The sequence below is a fragment of the Petaurus breviceps genome, unplaced genomic scaffold (assembly GCF_028583685.1).
Source record: "Petaurus breviceps papuanus isolate PSGF00001 unplaced genomic scaffold, PetGlider_PUasm1.0 688, whole genome shotgun sequence".
NCBI classification, from domain to species: domain Eukaryota; kingdom Metazoa; phylum Chordata; class Mammalia; order Diprotodontia; family Petauridae; genus Petaurus; species Petaurus breviceps.
Window position 1 is genome coordinate 10,063,575 of NW_027186457.1, and position 17,768 is coordinate 10,081,342.

Here is a 17,768-nt window from a genome sequence, read left to right on the forward strand (position 1 = left end):
TCTCTCTCTCTCTCTCTCTCTCTCTCTCTCTCTCTCTCTGTCTCTCTGTCTCTCTCTCTGTCTCTGTCTCTCTGTCTCTCTCTCTGTCTTTCTCTCTCTGTCTCTGTCTCTCTGTCTCTCTCTCTGTCTCTGTGTCTCTCTCTGTCTCTCTCTGTCTCTCTCTGTCTCTCTGTCTCTCTCTCTGTCTCTCTTCCTAACAAGTTAAGTTTGTGCCTTGTGGCTACTAATGAATCTTTTGACACATTAGACTGTTGTAATCACCTTAGTCCTAATATTTCCCTAAGTAAGTGGTTCCGACAGGGATGGACAGTAAGCACTAGTTCAGGTTGAATGAAACTAGGGTTTATTTGTTGATTCAAGGTCCTTTTTTACTTTTTTAAGTTTGTGCATTTTAAATGCCTACTATTGCCTTTCTGGGACCAACAATCTATTTTCCTAAATAGAGAGACCACAGACCTAAGTGAGAAAATAGGTGTGCTTACTGGACAAAATGTCCCAGAAAGGAATCAGGAGTAAAAGAATTAGCAAATATCTAATAAACCCTTTTAATTCCTTTATTTGGAATATAAACATAATAACACATAATCATTAGTGATGCATGTAGGGTTCCAGGTAATGTTAAAACCACTTTGTTGTCCATTTTGATGCAAATTTGAAGTAGATTGTATTTTAATAAAAATGCCCATTTTGATTAGAACTTCTGATCCATATATTAATTGAGGTATGCCTTATAAATTCAGCTTGAGATTCTAAGCTACAGTCAATGACTGAAAAGCTACATAGCCTGTCTTTGCTAGAAGAAATAAATATATGAGAAATTGTGGGTATGTATATTTATTTGTATATATGTAAATATTTTCTGAAAGGAAATTCAATTTAGCATAAAAAGCACTCCTCTGTTAAATCGAGGCACTTTAATTCATGCTTTTGTTATGCAAAATTGATGTCTTTCTCTTGGATACAAGACTATATTTAACTAGCTTTCTTAGGTCTTGTGTCCAGTATAACTTGAGTCACCTCTTGAAACATACACATTTCTTAGATTAAAATATCTGAGTCAGTCTTTCTTTCGTCATCTCATTTTGGTTAAATGCACTATTTTTTGATATTTATGTAGCTCTGCACTGTTATTCAGTCATTCTTTCAAAATTCTAGTTAATTTTTTTCAATCCCTTTTTTCCCTTTAAAATATTAAATAAATACAGTTTACATATCAAATGTTCATTCATAAGCTATAATTTGTAAATCATTTGAAAAGTTATCAAGCCCCTATATTCGAGGACTCATGGTAAGTTGCCACTTTGGGACTTTCTGCTTCTGTGTGGGTATCTGGCTGCCTATGTTAATAAAGTGGCTTTTTTTTTCCTTTGTAGGCCACAAACAAATAACCAGAATGTGATGATGTTATTGAATTTTGAAGCCTTTTCCTTAATGAGCAAACTTGTTGCTATTTTTTCCCCTTTTGTGTGATTTAGGTGTGTTTATCCTTTAACCCTCAAAGTACATTGGTAGCTACTGGAAGTATGGACACTACAGCCAAACTGTGGGACATTCAGAATGGAGAGGAAGTTGTCACTTTAAGTGTAGGTTGATTATTTCACTTCTTTTAGTTATTAAGATAAGCACATTGTCAGATGTATCCTAAGTTTCAGATTCAACTCAGTTCAACAAGCACCTGGTTTATAGAAGATGCTATTCCTGGTGCCTGGCATACAAAGACAAAAAAGAAAGCTACTCCCTCCAGGAGTGTTTACATTTTGCTTGATGGGATATAACATGGCCACAGGTAAGGAAATGCAAAGTATATATGTAACCAATGGCCTAGCCCCACACAGTCTGGATATACAGAAACTAGATTTAAGGACCGGAACCCTCTCCCTAACCACATGTCTTTGTCTTGTTCTTCTCTTACCTAAAATTTTTTCTGTAAATCTCAGAATGGAGCTTGTATATAGGTTTTTACATATGATAAAAGAACACCCATCTTTTTGGGAATCCTCAAGATAATAATGAATTTTTTATTACATTTTACCCTTTCTTCCACTTGACAGACAGCAGGCAGAAAACATCATAGAGTAGCCCAGAGATATTTGCAACAATTCTCTTTTCCTCTTTGCCAAGTACTACTTGATGACTCATATAGTATAGTTTGGATTTCACTCAGAGAGGGAAAAATTGGCTATCTCCAGAGAGACAACACCTTGACATCCTGCTGAGCCCCTTTTTATCTCAGAGACCTTCAGTCTTATGGCACTGCCCCAAAGGCTTGGACTCCCCTCAGAAAGAAAACAAATCTTGACATTAGTTACTGAGATATTCCTCTGATGACCAACTTCTGATATCCTTGTGAATCCCAACTTTTCTCCTGTGACCTATTCTGACCTTTTTGCATTGTCCTAAGGGCTTCCACTTCTAGAATGAAATGAATTTGTGGTTACTTAGAGAAGGGAACCTTTTCTCATCTTTCCAATACAAATAATTCATAGTGATTATAGAGGGTAAAGTCCAGGTCTTTTGATTCCTCATACTCAGCCTCAGTCTCTTGCTGTTCTTCCAGATGAGTTGTCCCATGCAGAGACTGGCACTGATCAAACACTTCCCTTTTTCTTTTTTCAAGACTGAGACCCTGAACCCTAACTGAGCTCAACACCCAGAAATCTTCCCTCCTGTCTCTAGGAGGTTAGGTCCTCGAACTCTCCAGAAATTCATTATCATCAAGGAAATCCCTTCTTTGTCAATCAAGGGGGATGGAATTCAGAAATTTCCACCACTGAGCCAAAGAGTTCCCCTCTCCATAGCTGCTATCTCTCAGACTGAAAGATCCACTACCACTGCCTCTCCATAACTGGTATCCAGAACTCTGGGCACAGTGATTCTTCTGGGGCCATGTGATTGCAAGATCTCACCAGTGTCTTATGCTGCCAACTCTCAGATCATATTGGTAGCTACGCTTCTCAGAGCGTAGGCTAGAAAGTTTCTCCAGCTTGTTGGCTATTGTTTCAAAATAAAAGAACAAATATACTGGGTTCTGGTGAATCTAAAACCAAGAAAAGAAAGAAGGCAGACCCAATTACTATGAGTGATTTTAATATTGACTCCATGTGACATATTGCTGCAGTTTGGACATAACTACCATACATACATAAGCTACCAGTTTGGACATAACTAGCCAAATCATTGGATCCTAACTTCTCTCTTGTAGATTAATGCAAATTTCCTAAACACATGAAAAGAAGAAATGGGAGAAGGGGAGTGCAGAAAACTCTGTTAAAGCTTGCATATGGCACTCTACTTTGTCTGCCTTTCTCCCTTTTGTCATTCTGTTCCTGATGTTTAGGATCTCACTTTTGATTCTTGACTCCTCTTCCCTGAAGCATGAAGGAAAAATGGAATAAAAGATAATATTCTACAGGGTGAATTAATCACCTAATATTTCACTCCTCTAGCCCCTTTCTGTGTACTGCTACTCTCCAGCAAGCATGCCGATATAAGGTCTTTGATCCCCCCCCTCCCCCCACAAAAGTGCTACACAGGCTGAAGAGGAATACAACTTCTATTTTGACCAAATTTATTTCAATTCTAGACTAAAAAAAAAAGAACTTCCTGCTTTATTTGAAATCATAAAGCCAAGTTTAATTCCATTGCTTCTCTTTCCCTCCAAACCTTGTGATTATTCATCTGGGTAGAAATGTAATGCCATTAATTCTGATTATTTTATGGGTCACTACTTGTTTCAAGAGAAGAGGAAGCTAAAGTTCCTCATTAATACCTGTGCTTACAACTAAAAATATGACTTTCATTTCCTTTACCTAAGTGGATCTGAAAAGATGAGTCATATGCTGCATACTTGCCTACCTGCTTCAAGGGAGTGAATTCTTTTGTTTCTGAACTGTAGAATCAAGTGTTCGAAATTTTTCATCTCAATTTTTGAAATTTATTAAGCCTAAATAGGCTCTCAAAGAATGACATTTATGTTTTAAGATGAATTATATAACTAATTTTAAAAGCTAAGTTTCTTCAAATAATTTTCTGCACAATTAAAAAGAAAATTGTAGCAATGGGAAAGAATAAAAAGTAATTTGAGTTATACAGAAATATAACTAAATGAGGTCTAAGTATCTCAAGACCATGATGCTTCAGTTTACATATATGAAAGCTTCTTCTAATTCCATCTTGCAATTAGGGAAAGAAAGTGTTCCTGTGGTGTAAAGATCTGAAAATAAAACAAAATACCATCAAATGCTAATTGCCATGTTTAAGCATTTCTGTATTTGGGGCATTATAAAATCAGTATGGGAAAACAGAAAAGATTTTTGCTCATGATGATAAATGTTCTGTTTTTTTCTAGGGACATTCAGCTGAAATCATCTCCTTGTCATTTAACACCACAGGAAACAGAATTATCACTGGTTCCTTTGATCATACAGTTTCTGTATGGGATGTTGAAACTGGCAGGTATTTGTAATTGTTTCTCTATGATGGCATTAAATTGATACACTGCAGCTATTCATTTAATGCTAACCTGTGGTTTCTATGTTATAGGAGTAGAACACACTCATATCAATTAAAAAAAAGTTAAATATGTTTCAATTAACAATTTCTTCCTCCTATCTTTTACCACCTCTGGGGGGCAAAGAAAGATACAAAAATGAAACTTGTAACAATTGTGCATAGTCAAACAAAACAAATTTCTACATTGGCCATTTAAATATATATATATATATGTATGTAAATATATACATATATATACACACACATCTCTCTGTCTCTATCTCTCTGTTTGTCTCTATATGTACATATATGTAGAGAGAGAGACAGAGAGACAGAGACATATATATAATTTAATTATATATAATATACATTATTAATTATATAATATAGAATATACTTAATTATATATAATATAGAATATATTTAATTATATATAATATAATATAGAATATATTTAATTATATAATATATAAATATAATAATATATAATTATTGCACATCTTGAGTGCATCACCTCTCAGGAGTTGCATAGCATGATCCATCATTAGTTAAGTGGAATGGTGGCTGGTCATTGTATTAATCGGAGTTCTTAAGTCTTTCAAAGGTTATTTACCTTATGATGATGTTTATTATACAAATTGTTTTGTTTCTACTCATTGCACTCTGTATAATTTCCTGTAAGTCTTAACAGTTTCTTCTGGAATTATCCCTTTTGTCATCTCTCCTGGTATGGTAGTGTCCTTTTACATTCATATATCATAATTTGTTCAATCATTCCCCAAATATAGGTACCTCATTTGTTTCTAGTTATTTAATACTACAAAAAGAGCTTCTATAAATATTTTTGTAAATAAGGGTTCTTTCCCTTCATTCTTTGATCTCATTGGAGAATGTCTAGTAGTGATGTTATTGGCTGAAAGGACATACCACATTTTAGTGATATTTTGGATGTAGTGCCATACTGATTTCTAGAGTGACTGGACCCATTCACACCTCTACTAATAGTGTATGAGTGTGCCCTTTTCCCCGAAGACCTTCCAACATTAGTCATTTTGATTTTTTATCTTGTTTGCTGATGAGTGTGAAACCTCAGAGTTTCCTTAACTTCAATTTCTTTAATTTAATTAGAAATTTGGAGCATTTTTTCCATATGACTGTTGATACCTTAGATTTCTTCCTTTGAGAACTGCTAGTTCATATATTTTGATCATTTACCAATTGAGGAAATCACTTTTTTCTTTAAATTTGAATAAATTTCTTAATTTATCTTGGAAATGAAACTTTTATCAGAGAAACTTTTCTGCAAAGATTTTTTTTTTTTGCCAGTTAATTGCTTCCATTATAATTTCAGCTGCACTGGTTATGTTTGTATAAAACCTTTTTATATAACCAAAATCGACAATTTTATCTTCTGTGATCCTCATTTTCCCTTGTGTGGCCCATTCTTCCTATGAATACTCTGTTTACAGAAATATCTTTTGTAAACTCAATGAAATAATGTAAAATTGAAAAAAGAAAAAAAGACAATATAATTAGCAAAATGCTTTTGTTTATTTTTGTTTGATGTAATCCACTTTTTATGTATTTTAAGAATATCAACAAATCTCAAAGAAATATGTAGATAATTCATTAAATTTGATTTGATCCAATCATTTCAGTTTTGGTCTTGTTTATATATATATTTTTGTCTTAGTCACAAAGAAGTTACCAAATTAGCGAAGTTCTATTATTCAGCCTTGAATGAAATTGCTAATCTGCTGAAGGGCCTAAAGAGCAAGGAATTATCTAATTCACTTCTACCAAAAGCTGAGAAGAGAAACAAAGGGCCTTTTATAGTCCACAAATTTATTATTCATTTTTTCAATAGGTTAATAGTTCACTAATCAAGCCTGAGGATATTTTCAAGCTTCTTGAATTTTAGACTGACTCCATTATTTTTATAAGCCTTTCCTTTTCTGAGATGAAGGGATTCTTCTATTCATTGCTGTCAATATTGATTTTTTAAAAAATTATTAATTAATTAATTTTTACTTTTCATACTGATTGCATGAAGAATGACTTTGGAATTCATTGACTAGTTCTAAGCTATATTTTTCTCTTCCCTTTGACTCAGATGACACCATGTTCACTCAAATGATCACGGCTAGTAAAAAATCACAATTGTTGGTCTTTTTGAAACAGCTTAAATGTCTGGAATTGACATTATCTAATATGTCATGAACTTTCATTTTTTTAGGAAGATATATACTTTAATAGGTCATCGTGCAGAGATTAGTAGTGCTTTGTTCAACTGGGATTGTTCGCTAATTTTAACTGGATCTATGGACAAAACATGCATGGTGAGTTAAAGGAAGGCCTTAACCTAATAAATTCATCCTCTCTATGTGTGCTAAACTTTCAGAATGAGACATTACTAAATTTGGAAACCAGAAAGGTGAAATTTAAAAATATATTTCATCTTCTCTCTTAATAGCTGATGATGAATACCTGTAAACCAATGGTATTAATGATTTTTTACTTTATTTCTTATTTTCTCTTTCTGAATTTTTTGCCTTTATAAGGGAAAATGGAAGACTTGATAAGAATATAACCAAATAAAATATTATTTTCATTTTTGAAAAATCAGGAGAAAATATCTAAAATAATATATTTCATACTTCCTAACCTTGAAAGTATAACATAATGGATTGTGAATTTAGACTAAATACCTTTCATCCTGATATTCTTATACTATAGTTCATATTTTTAAAGAGCTCATAATCTAACAAAAATACTCCTAATTGACCACACATGGAGTACCCCATGCCTACAGTGGGCCATGAACTTTGAGTTTTTTTCCCAGTAGTAGAGCATCATCCACGCCATTTAGTTGGTACACCTTATATTTGTGCAAGGGCAGCTAGCTCTAGGAGAAGTGTGTGTGGCCATGGAACAGAGTGAAGCTAACTGAAGTATCAAACCCATGATCTGAGCTTTAAACAATTGAGCCCACCAATTACATTTATATCATTAAGATTGCTTTTGACTTTGACTTTATATATAGTTTTCTTAAACAGAAATTCATGGTTTGTTGTTGTTTTTTTTTCCCCTAAATTACAGCTCTGGGATGTTTTGAATGGGAAATGTATTGCAACTTTAACAGGTCATGATGATGAAATATTAGATATCTGTTTTGATTATACAGGACAGTTTATTGCAACTGCTTCAGCTGATGGTAAGTAAATTGATCATATATTTTACTTATGAGAAAAATTGTTTTTGCTCTGCATCTGTGAGTCCACCATTGTAGAAGCTTCCTTCAACAATGTAAGTTAGCAACTGCTCATCTGTGATTTATAGCGAAGACCACTGACAGGTTAAGTGACTTGTAGATGGTCACAAAGCCACTCAGAGGCAGGATTTGAACTTAGACCCTTCAGACTCCAACACTAGCCTTCTGTTGACTCTGCCATGTTATCACTTATGACATTGTTTGTCTTAGGTACAGTTGCTTATTTGGTAGGTGATAAAATATGATATGTACATATAACAAATAAAATACTTGCAGTAAAATCTGAAGAATTAAACAAATGATGAATTTTTTAAAGAATTCTTTTTTTATCTAAATCTCTTGCCAAATACTGATATTCAGACTACATATATATATGTATATGTATATATATATATATATATATATACACACACACACACACACACATATATACACACATATGCATTAAATATTTCATTCAGGATTTTGCAGGATATTTTTCCTTTTAAAATATTTTAAATGTCTATCTCTCACTGGACCCCATTTCACCCAGAAACAAGCAATTATCTTCCTCTCTGACTTCGTTTGTTCCTCATGCTCCAGAAATAGGGCAATTCTAAACATTGCCTCAGCCTTATTAAATAGCAACTTCATATATTTGCCATGTGACTCCCTGTCTATGAGATGAGAGTAGGCTTCCTGTTTTAGATTACTGAATGATGGAGGAGTCAGGGGCCAGTCATCTGGATCTGTGGTCCATTTAGTACTGCCCCATTAAGCTTTGTGCTAAACACTGATTTCTGTGAATTCTCAAGAAATCAAAGGAAGAGCTAATGTTTGCGGGGCCTTTAATAGACTTTCATGCTGAGTTGTTGGAGCTTTTGCCACCCAAGCTCCACCCCAATTTACCACTTTCTTACTTCTGTGGTATGTAATGAAATGGATGAAACTTATCAAAATCCATCTATTCTTCCTAGGCAAAGGGCATAAGAAAATGTTGGGTCTCTTTGATATGTGGCACATAAGGATTATTATCTTGCATTCCAACATAGATGATTAAAAGAACAAAAATCAGATGTTCACACACAACACTGAATATATATGTTTCTTCCTCTGACAAAGGAACAGCAAGAGTTTTTAGTGCTGCTACAAGAAAATGTATTACCAAGTTAGAAGGTCATGAAGGTGAAATTTCAAAGGTAAGTTGGCTTTTCCTTTTACAACTATTTAATTAGAATTTCTATCTTTCAAGAATAATCCAGCTAACCCAAAGGGGTATATATCTTAAATGAATTACTTAAAATAAAAACCCAAGGTACAAAGGGAACTAAATTTAGCTCAATTTCTCATATTATTCTAAGAAATTTACCACATATATTTTATGTTACACATTTGTATGTAATTGTATGTATCCTCAAGGAGACATGATGATTGAAGAGTAAAATCAGTTTTCCTCCATAAAATAATATTCACGTCAGCCATAGAAAAGTATTTGTATGGCAGCAAAGAACTGAAAACAAAGTAGTTAGTTAACAAATGGGGAATGGCTAAACAAATTGTGGTCCATTGATGTAATGGCATATTACTATGCTATGAGTATGATGAACAAAGAGAAGCCTGGAAAAACTTACATGAACTGATATAAAGTGAAGTAAGCATAGGTGTGAAACATTGTATTTTTTAAAGGTTTTCCCCTATGTATTGACCAGTTTTGTTGATGTCTCTTCTTCCTCCATTTCTTTTTTTTTCTCTTAAAATATTCTTTGTTATATGATATAGTTCTCTGGGAGGGGGAGTGATGAAGATACAAGGAATAATTTTAGGCAATATAAAACTAAAGAATAACAATAAAAATTAATTTTTTGAAAAAAAATTTGGTGTATCAAAAGTACTTGGTAAAGAAATTTAGAGCTCTTAAGCAGCTTTTCCCATTTATAGCAAATACATGATTGAATAATTTTATAGAAATTATGCCATGTGTTAAGTATTCTCATTGAATGATACTGAATTTGTATCATTGAACTAATATTCAATAATTAATAGTAAGTCATAGATATCCTCAAATTCTTTAATTTTCAGAAATCTAAAAGACTCATGTTTTATTTTCTACTAATGACCAAACCAAATAAAATATATATCATAGTGCTTTGCTGTCTGTTCAGCCATGGTCCAGGTCCATGGAGATTTTTAATTTGGTTTAGCACTTGGTGCTTATCCCCAACCAGGCTCATCCTGATTGCTTCCCCCTCATGGTGGGTTCAGTTTTGTACTGAGACATTTAATATTTGTTGAATTGAGCCTCTATGACAATGTCTTGGTTAAACACTCTTGCTTTTTTTTTGAGAGCTTCTCCAGAGGTTCAAGCTAGCTATCCCTGATTCAGATTGTTGTTCATAATCACTGCTCCTAGTAATAACATTCCACATTATGACAGTGGGTTTTAGGGAGAGAACTGAGCAAGAGTATGGGGCCAGTTTGAGAAAGGAAAGGCCTGAGTGTGAAGGGAAAATGTGACTATACAAAGTAGAGCATAGGAGAGTCTGAGCCATATTTCAGAAGATCTGGTCAGTTCTATATTTTATACAGTATAGAGCTTGTCTGATCAAATGAGCTGAACAGCACTATTCTCATGGTTTAAAACAAATATTTTCACTCTTCACTTTTGCTTTTTATATTTATAAATTGAGTTACAACTACCTTACTAAAAGATAGTTTATCTACTTTCCTATGTATGTATGTATGTTGTATGTATGCATGTATCTATCTGTATATATGCTTACCACAGATTATCCTGCTAGTGTTTTGTTGTATATGTCTGTGTTTCTTTCTGAAATCTTATGTTGGAGTAAGAAATCATGACAAATTCCTTTAAACAGTTATGCTCTTTAAGTATGCCAGGTTTTTCTGCTGTATTGTAAATGTAAATAATTTCAACTTGGCTCAAGTTTGAAATTCCATAACTTTTACTTTTCTTATTGTGTGTAGAAATTAGTATTGATATTTTTATAATAAGTATTCTGGGATGAAAGACCAGAAATCTTTCTTAATATGCATGAACTTGGTATTTGTCATAAAGATAACATAAGCAAAAGATAGAAATGCTTAACAACTTTATTAGTTGCTATTAATGAAGAAAATGTGTCTGACAATATTGATAAGAGAAGGATTTTTAAGGTCTCTACTTATAAAAAATTAAGAGTCAGAGGTCTGAAATCCAGAACTACATCCATCTTTATTTTATTTTTCAAGTTGAAAATATATTTTTGAATTCACCACATGGCTACAATAGTAAAATGTTGCCTCTAATCATCTACATTTAAAAGAAAATATAGGGAAAATATGGAAAGTGTTTGTTAGAACTCAAAATTGTTTATATAATTTTTTTCACTTTCAATTGTAGCCTGGTGGGAACATGAAGAGACAAAACTAACATTCGTAACAATAATGTTATTTAAGATAATATAATCAGGAAGAAGACCTGGGTTTGGCATCTTTAGGGTATCAAAATACATATTAGAAAAACATTTTTAATCATCATATGGACTCTAGAACTCCAACCTCATAACCTGGAATGTTGTTATTGGGAGCATTATATGTTCTCTCATTAGTAATATCATCACAGTAAGTACTTTTTTTTCTTTTTCAGATTTCCTTCAATCCTCAAGGAAATCGTCTTCTGACAGGCAGCTCTGATAAAACAGCTAGAATATGGGATTCTCACACAGGACAGTGCCTCCAGATTCTCGAGGGCCACACAGATGAAATCTTCTCTTGTGCTTTCAACTATAAAGGGAATATAATCATTACAGGCAAGTTAAGAATACCAATCTTATTTGATTTTAAAATAAGCTTTCTTTATCAATCAACATTATGGTGTCCTTGACTGAAATATGTGGCCTATTTCCAAGAGAAACTAGCTAAAATGCCTTCCCCATAAATATACTTCATGATATGCCATTTTAATTCCATTAGTTAATTTTAATAACAGCATGATCTGGGTGCTAAAGTGTTGAAGTGAAGAAAACCTCATGACAGGATCACTGCATGACACTGGGTAAACTATTTGCAAGGCAAATTTCCCTGACATAAAAAATGTTGGCTTCTCCTAACTTCTGCCAGCCACTTAAATATTCATAAACTTTTCTCAAAATTCCACTAATCTAATGGAAATTCCTTACCTGATACTGATGAACATTCGTTCCCTGGAGTAACAGTATAGTATCTGTGTTAGCATCCAGCCTCATGCGAAGATGAAGCAGGGGATGGCTTATCTAATGTGTGTTTGGGGCAGCTGTCAAGAAACCTTCCAGTCCACAATCCTCACTCCTGCTGGCTTGTTATAATTACTGAAATTCCATCACCAGGATGACAGAATCTTCCCCCAGAAGGGCTATGTGAAAGTATAAATAAAGACCTGAAGTAGTGGTGACATATTAAGCCATCACGATAACAAAGCTAGAAGAAATTTCCTCATTTCAAAAATGAGGAAACTGAAGCTGAAACATTTTGGTGGCTTGCTCAGGTCTTAAAACCAAGCTTTCTAAATCCAGGTCCAGGGCTCTTCTCAGTGGTCATGTAATATGAATGTGAATTAGTTTATTAGATTATCAAAGGATTAAGGGGAAAGGATCTAGAAAAGGTAGATTTTCATGAAGAAAAATAATATTAAGATATATGGGGGAAGGCAGTATCCCTCTATTAGGGGGGTGTGACCATTTAGAAAGGGTCCTATAAGAACCCTGGCTGCTATGGTGGGATACATGTGATGAATAGAGGCCAGAGTAATAGCAGAGATTCATTATAATGTCCATGATTCCAAGGTACTTTTTTTTCAAATCTTTGGTTTTAGTGGAATAGGGAACTCTGTGCTCCCAGCAACCAACTTCTCCCAAAGCCCTTTCTCTGCAGCTTTTAGTCTTAGAGAATTGCCTGGGGCCATTGAGAAACTGAGTGACTTGCCAAGGGTCCCTTGTGTCAAACCTGGGACTTGAATGAAGCTCTCCTTTATTCCAAGACTGGTGGCACATTCACTAGTCACAAATTTAATTAGTTAAAATGTGAGCAATTCAAATAGTTTCCTTTGTTTTTATTTTTATTTTTAAAAACCTTCAATACATTTTAAAGTATGGAGTTCATCCAGAACAAGCATTATTATCACATAAGTGAGCAGAGATCAATAGACATAGGGCCTAAAGAGATTAATATCTTTGTCTGTGATTTAATCTCTTTAGGCCCCATGTCTATTGATCTCTGTTCACTTATGTGATAGTGGGGATCATTCTTTTTATCAGGGTTTGAAAATCATTAGTGACTGATATTGCCTTTGAATTGAGGATTTTTGTCTATTTAAACCATAGATGTGTTTCACAGAAAGATCGACTGGGTCCTTGCCCATGGGGCTAAGCAGAAAAGAGGCCCAGGCCACTAAAGGCCATTCCCAGCACCAAGAAACTTGCTTCTTGTAGTATGAGGGTTTTTGTCTACTACTGCCATCACCAGATCATAAATAGCTTTAGGGCAGGTGGTATAGACATGTCATCTGAACGAGAAAGGACTCTTCTCATCAGCTTTCCTGAAAGAAGTTTTTTCTTGCAGGGTCTGAGGATACCAGAGAGTAAGAGTATACTGGGTACCAATACCTTGGGCCCCTTCCAGTGGGTGGGTGAATGATCGAGTGGGAGGGAAAGAAAGGTTTGGGAGACACATGCTGAAGAGACCACAGGATAAACCTAATTCACAAGTAGGTAATATCAGGAGCCTATGGAAGGGAACGATTTCTCTCTTTGGAAATTATGCATATTTAAGAGGGGTTATAGAAAAAACACTGGGGGTTATATTGACCATGAATTTTGTGAGAACTCTGGCTAGGAATTAAAATTCAGTCAATGTTTAGAATGCAGCTTATAACAACAACAATAATAATTGCTAACATTTAGATAACACTGTGCTAGGCACTGTGCTAAGCACATTTTATTGATCATCTCCTTTGATCCTCATGGCAACCCAGATGTAGGTACTATGATTATCCCCATTTTACAGATGAAGAAACTGAAGCCTATGGGTTTAAGTGGCTTGTCGAGGCTTTACAGCTAGTAAGTGACTGAGACTGGCTTTGAACTCAGGTCTTCCTGACTCCAGACCTTTCAAACCTTGATCCGTTGTGCCAACTGGTCTATAGAGAAACTGACCCCATGGTTTTGGTTTTGTTAATATTGACCAGCTGAGCTAATTAAAATCATGCAGAATGTTAAATACATCACAAATCCCCGACATTCTCAGGGAAGTAATAGTTAGACTTTGAGATTCTGGCTTGTTTAGTAATTGCTCAGTCATTTCACAGTTGTGTCTGAATTTTCATGACTCCTTTTGGGTTCCTTTTTTTATTATTGGTTTGCCATTTCTTTCTCCTGCTCGTTTTACAGGTGAGGAAACGGAGGCAAAGAGGGGTAAAAGACTTGCCCAAGGTCACACAGCTAGTAAGTGGCTGAGATTGGATTTGAACTCAGAAAGATGAGGCTTCCTGACTCCGGGCTAGGGGCTCTATCCACTACACCACTTAACTGCCTTGGTGGTGTTTAGTGTAGTTCAATCATTTATCATAGCTAAGAAAAAGTCTGAAGTATAGGAGATAACAAGAATATAAACTTATGAAAAATAACAACAAATAACAACATGCCATTTGTATTACAGGCAGCAAGGATAATACCTGTAGGATATGGCGCTGACTGGTGAAATCTGTGTTTAAGAACATAAGCTTCCCAAAACGCAAGCAAGGTTTTCTGATGCATCATTTACTTTCTCTTTTCAGTATTTCTCTGAAGCAGGCTACTTATATGTATTGTACTTAGCTTGATAGGTATGACTAAAAAGACTAAATAAGTAGGCTTGGTAGTTGTGTGTATATCATTGGATGGGAATTACTGAAAACAACAGACTAATGGAATGTTTTGACATGGGTCACTACTTTCTCTTCTTTTTTTGAAAAAGTTATGAATAGCATCATGTTACTGTTCAATGAAAAGTGACTAATTTAGCTGAGTCTCTCCAAGATTCTGTTTTCAAGTACCACTGTAACACTTTGTTTAATAAAATTTTAAAAGAAAATTGTATGTGTATATTCATAGTGCTCATTGGGGAAAGGTATTGATTTGAAAGCAGGGAATTTTATTTGTAGTTTGCAGCTAAGAGCTGGGGATTCTACAAATAATATTAGATTAGTCAGACAGCCTACAAAGAGCAGGGGTTTCCACCTTTTCAATTTCTCTTTAGGATGGTATATATGGAAAGCAGAATATCCTCCATTATTAAGTAAACACACTCTTTATTGACAGTGGATCAGTAAGAATATAGGAAGGTTCAGCTGTATAGACAGTGAACAGGATTTGAGATGCATGACATTAAAAGCTAAATGTTCAGGTCAATTATCTAGCCATATAAGTGGTTAACTTGGGAATCTAAGCCAGCATCAGATGAATTCTGCTAAAATGTAAACAAACTAGAGTCCTATTGAGATAGCTATTTGGATTTTAGTTCTAAAGCTTCTAATTAGCATTTTTTCCTGCAACAAAAATGCAAAGCCCATGTTAGGACAAGTGATACACAGATATAAAGACAGGAACATTGGAATTTTACCAAGGAAATTTTTAATTAAGCAAGATTTACCTACAGTAAGAAAATTCTAGCCAATTTTATTGGTTTTTACTGACATAATCATGATAATTCATATTTATATAGTACTTTAAGGTTTTCAAAGTCCTTTACCCATAAGAATCCTGTGAGGTAGGTAATTCTATATGGTCCAGGGAAAGAATTGAGCCTTGGATGAACCATGGATGCCCTTCCCACTGGGAGCTAAACAGTAATTTGAAAAGTGGTATATCTTAGATCAAGAAATTCAAGTTCTGGTTGAGGGTTCTCGGGGGAACCACCACTAAGTTGGCTACAAAAGAAATGGTATATTGTCCAAGGAATAGTCATTGCTTGCCCTGCCTGTGGGTAGGTATGCCTACCAACATTACAGAAAGAATTATAACAGACATCAGATTGACCCAGTTCTCATTGGTCACTTTCCAGGGTTCTTCCCATACAGGAACATGGAGATTGAATCTTGGCCCTGTGCTGTCTAACATTCTTTTAGATGCCTATTACAAACAAATAATATTTCTCTGATGGATTAAAAAGAGAAATTCTGGAGCTATATGAATATTGACTTAAGTTGAATTATACTCATCAATCATACAATACTTATTTTGTTCCTAGCATATGAAAAATACTGTACTAGGGAAGCTTTTATACTTTCAGCTAAAATCATTGACTACATAACTTGGTAATTTTGTTCAAAATAATTGTTAAAGTTTTGAGAATATTTTCTAATTGTTAGTCTCTCTAGTTTCAGCCATTTTGAAATGGTCTAAACATGTTTAGGCTGGTTTAAAGTGGTTTGAACTGGTTTTGTCAGTTTGCAATTTTTTTGCCAGTTTGAACTGGTTTAAACTGGTTATGGTCCATTTTAACTGGTTTTGTTCAGTTTAAAATAGTCTGAACTGCTTTAAATTGGTTTGGGCTGGTTTGAACTTGTTTCAACAGTTTTAAACTGGTTTTGAATGATTTAAACTGGTTGGCTTAGATCAGTGAAAACCAGTCGTAACCTAGTAAAACAAGTTCAAATCAGTTTAAACTCATTTACTACATCATAGCACAGAGGTGCTTATTTCATTGTTGAGAAACAACATATGTAAGACAGCTTAATCACAAAATGGAGACAAAGCAAAAATGGAATCAGTTATGTTAACTTGACAAACTATATTATTAAAGTTATATAATTTATTCACTTGAAACATTGTGCCAAAAAAGTGAGTGAGACCCAGGTGTAAGTTTTTTTTAAATGGATTTAAGCACTCAACTGTCCTGAGTGTAGACTCAAACTGGACAGCTGTGAGCAGGGGCAGAGCTGGAGTATTTAAAGACAAAAACCACAAAGTAATGGTCTGATCTATGCAAAAGCAGGAACTAACAGAAGCAGAGAAAAGCAATTGGTTAATACTCAGTTTAGGGCCATATATGGAATATGGTTAAGTAGTAATTTCCCAGAATAGGGTGGGGGTAACTATGCTTTGGGTGATTTCCCAGCTCTGTGGCAGGACTTTACTTCCATAAAGAAGGGAGCACAGAATGATGGGGACTGGGACAAGATGGAGGGTGACCTGTGTTTGGGTACAACAGATGGTATTAGAACTTACTCATTGTCATTTATGCTAAATTGCCAAACTGTCTTGTGAAAATTATGGAATTTGCCCTCCCCACAATTCCCTTCATTGGTTGTCTTCCCTTATTAGAATGGAAGCATCTTGAGAGGGGGATCATCTTGTTTTATTGTTTGTATATCCCTAGTGTTTAGTACACTGCCTAGTTCATAGTAAATGCTTTATCTGATGTAATCCCTGTTTTTTTAAATGTTTTAAAGAGTTCTTTTCAGGAGAAAGCAAACTTTCAGATAGATTGGATTTTCTTTAAGTGTAACATTTTAAAGAATTTAGTTTCTCATTGCAATTTAACATATCAAAATGGAAACTTCCTTCATTTCCTCTACAATTCACAGCTGGGAAATTGAACTCCAACCTGAAAGGAACATTTCTGGATGATAGAAAAACCATTTGAACAAAATTATGTTGCTTCCCTTTTGCATTTTTCATTCATTCATTTCTAAAGCAATTACATTTTACTTCCTACCCTGCGTCCCCCTCTCAAACACACTTTTTATATTCCACTCAAATTGACCTAATTGTTCTTTGCCATACCTGATATCCTATTTCCCATCTCAGTGCCTTTGCACCCAAGATTAGAATGCTCTCCATCTTCACCTATGTTTCTAGGAATGCCCTCCTGACTCGCTTTTCAGTTGATTTTCCAGGGTTTGTCCCTTGTTTTCAAATTCTGTCTCTCAGTTTTAGAGCAGTTAAGTAGTTCAGTGGATAGAATACTGTATCAGCAATGCCATATTCACAATGCCTATAGAGATTACAAATAT

The 17,768-nt window shown here is 34.5% G+C and overlaps 1 protein-coding gene across 1 annotated transcript in view; it reads left to right on the forward strand.

Annotated features, from left to right (window-relative positions):
- The window catches only part of DAW1 (dynein assembly factor with WD repeats 1), a 43,704-nt gene extending 29,238 nt beyond the window's left edge, over positions 1 to 14,466 (forward strand). The window contains exons 7-13 of the mRNA XM_069104432.1: positions 1,476 to 1,583; positions 4,349 to 4,455; positions 6,728 to 6,830; positions 7,591 to 7,705; positions 8,864 to 8,940; positions 11,388 to 11,554; positions 14,436 to 14,466. Of these exons, the coding sequence (XP_068960533.1) occupies positions 1,476 to 1,583; positions 4,349 to 4,455; positions 6,728 to 6,830; positions 7,591 to 7,705; positions 8,864 to 8,940; positions 11,388 to 11,554; positions 14,436 to 14,466 (708 nt within the window). The remainder of the gene's footprint in view (positions 1 to 1,475; positions 1,584 to 4,348; positions 4,456 to 6,727; positions 6,831 to 7,590; positions 7,706 to 8,863; positions 8,941 to 11,387; positions 11,555 to 14,435) is intronic.
- Positions 14,467 to 17,768: the final 3,302 nt, after the last annotated feature.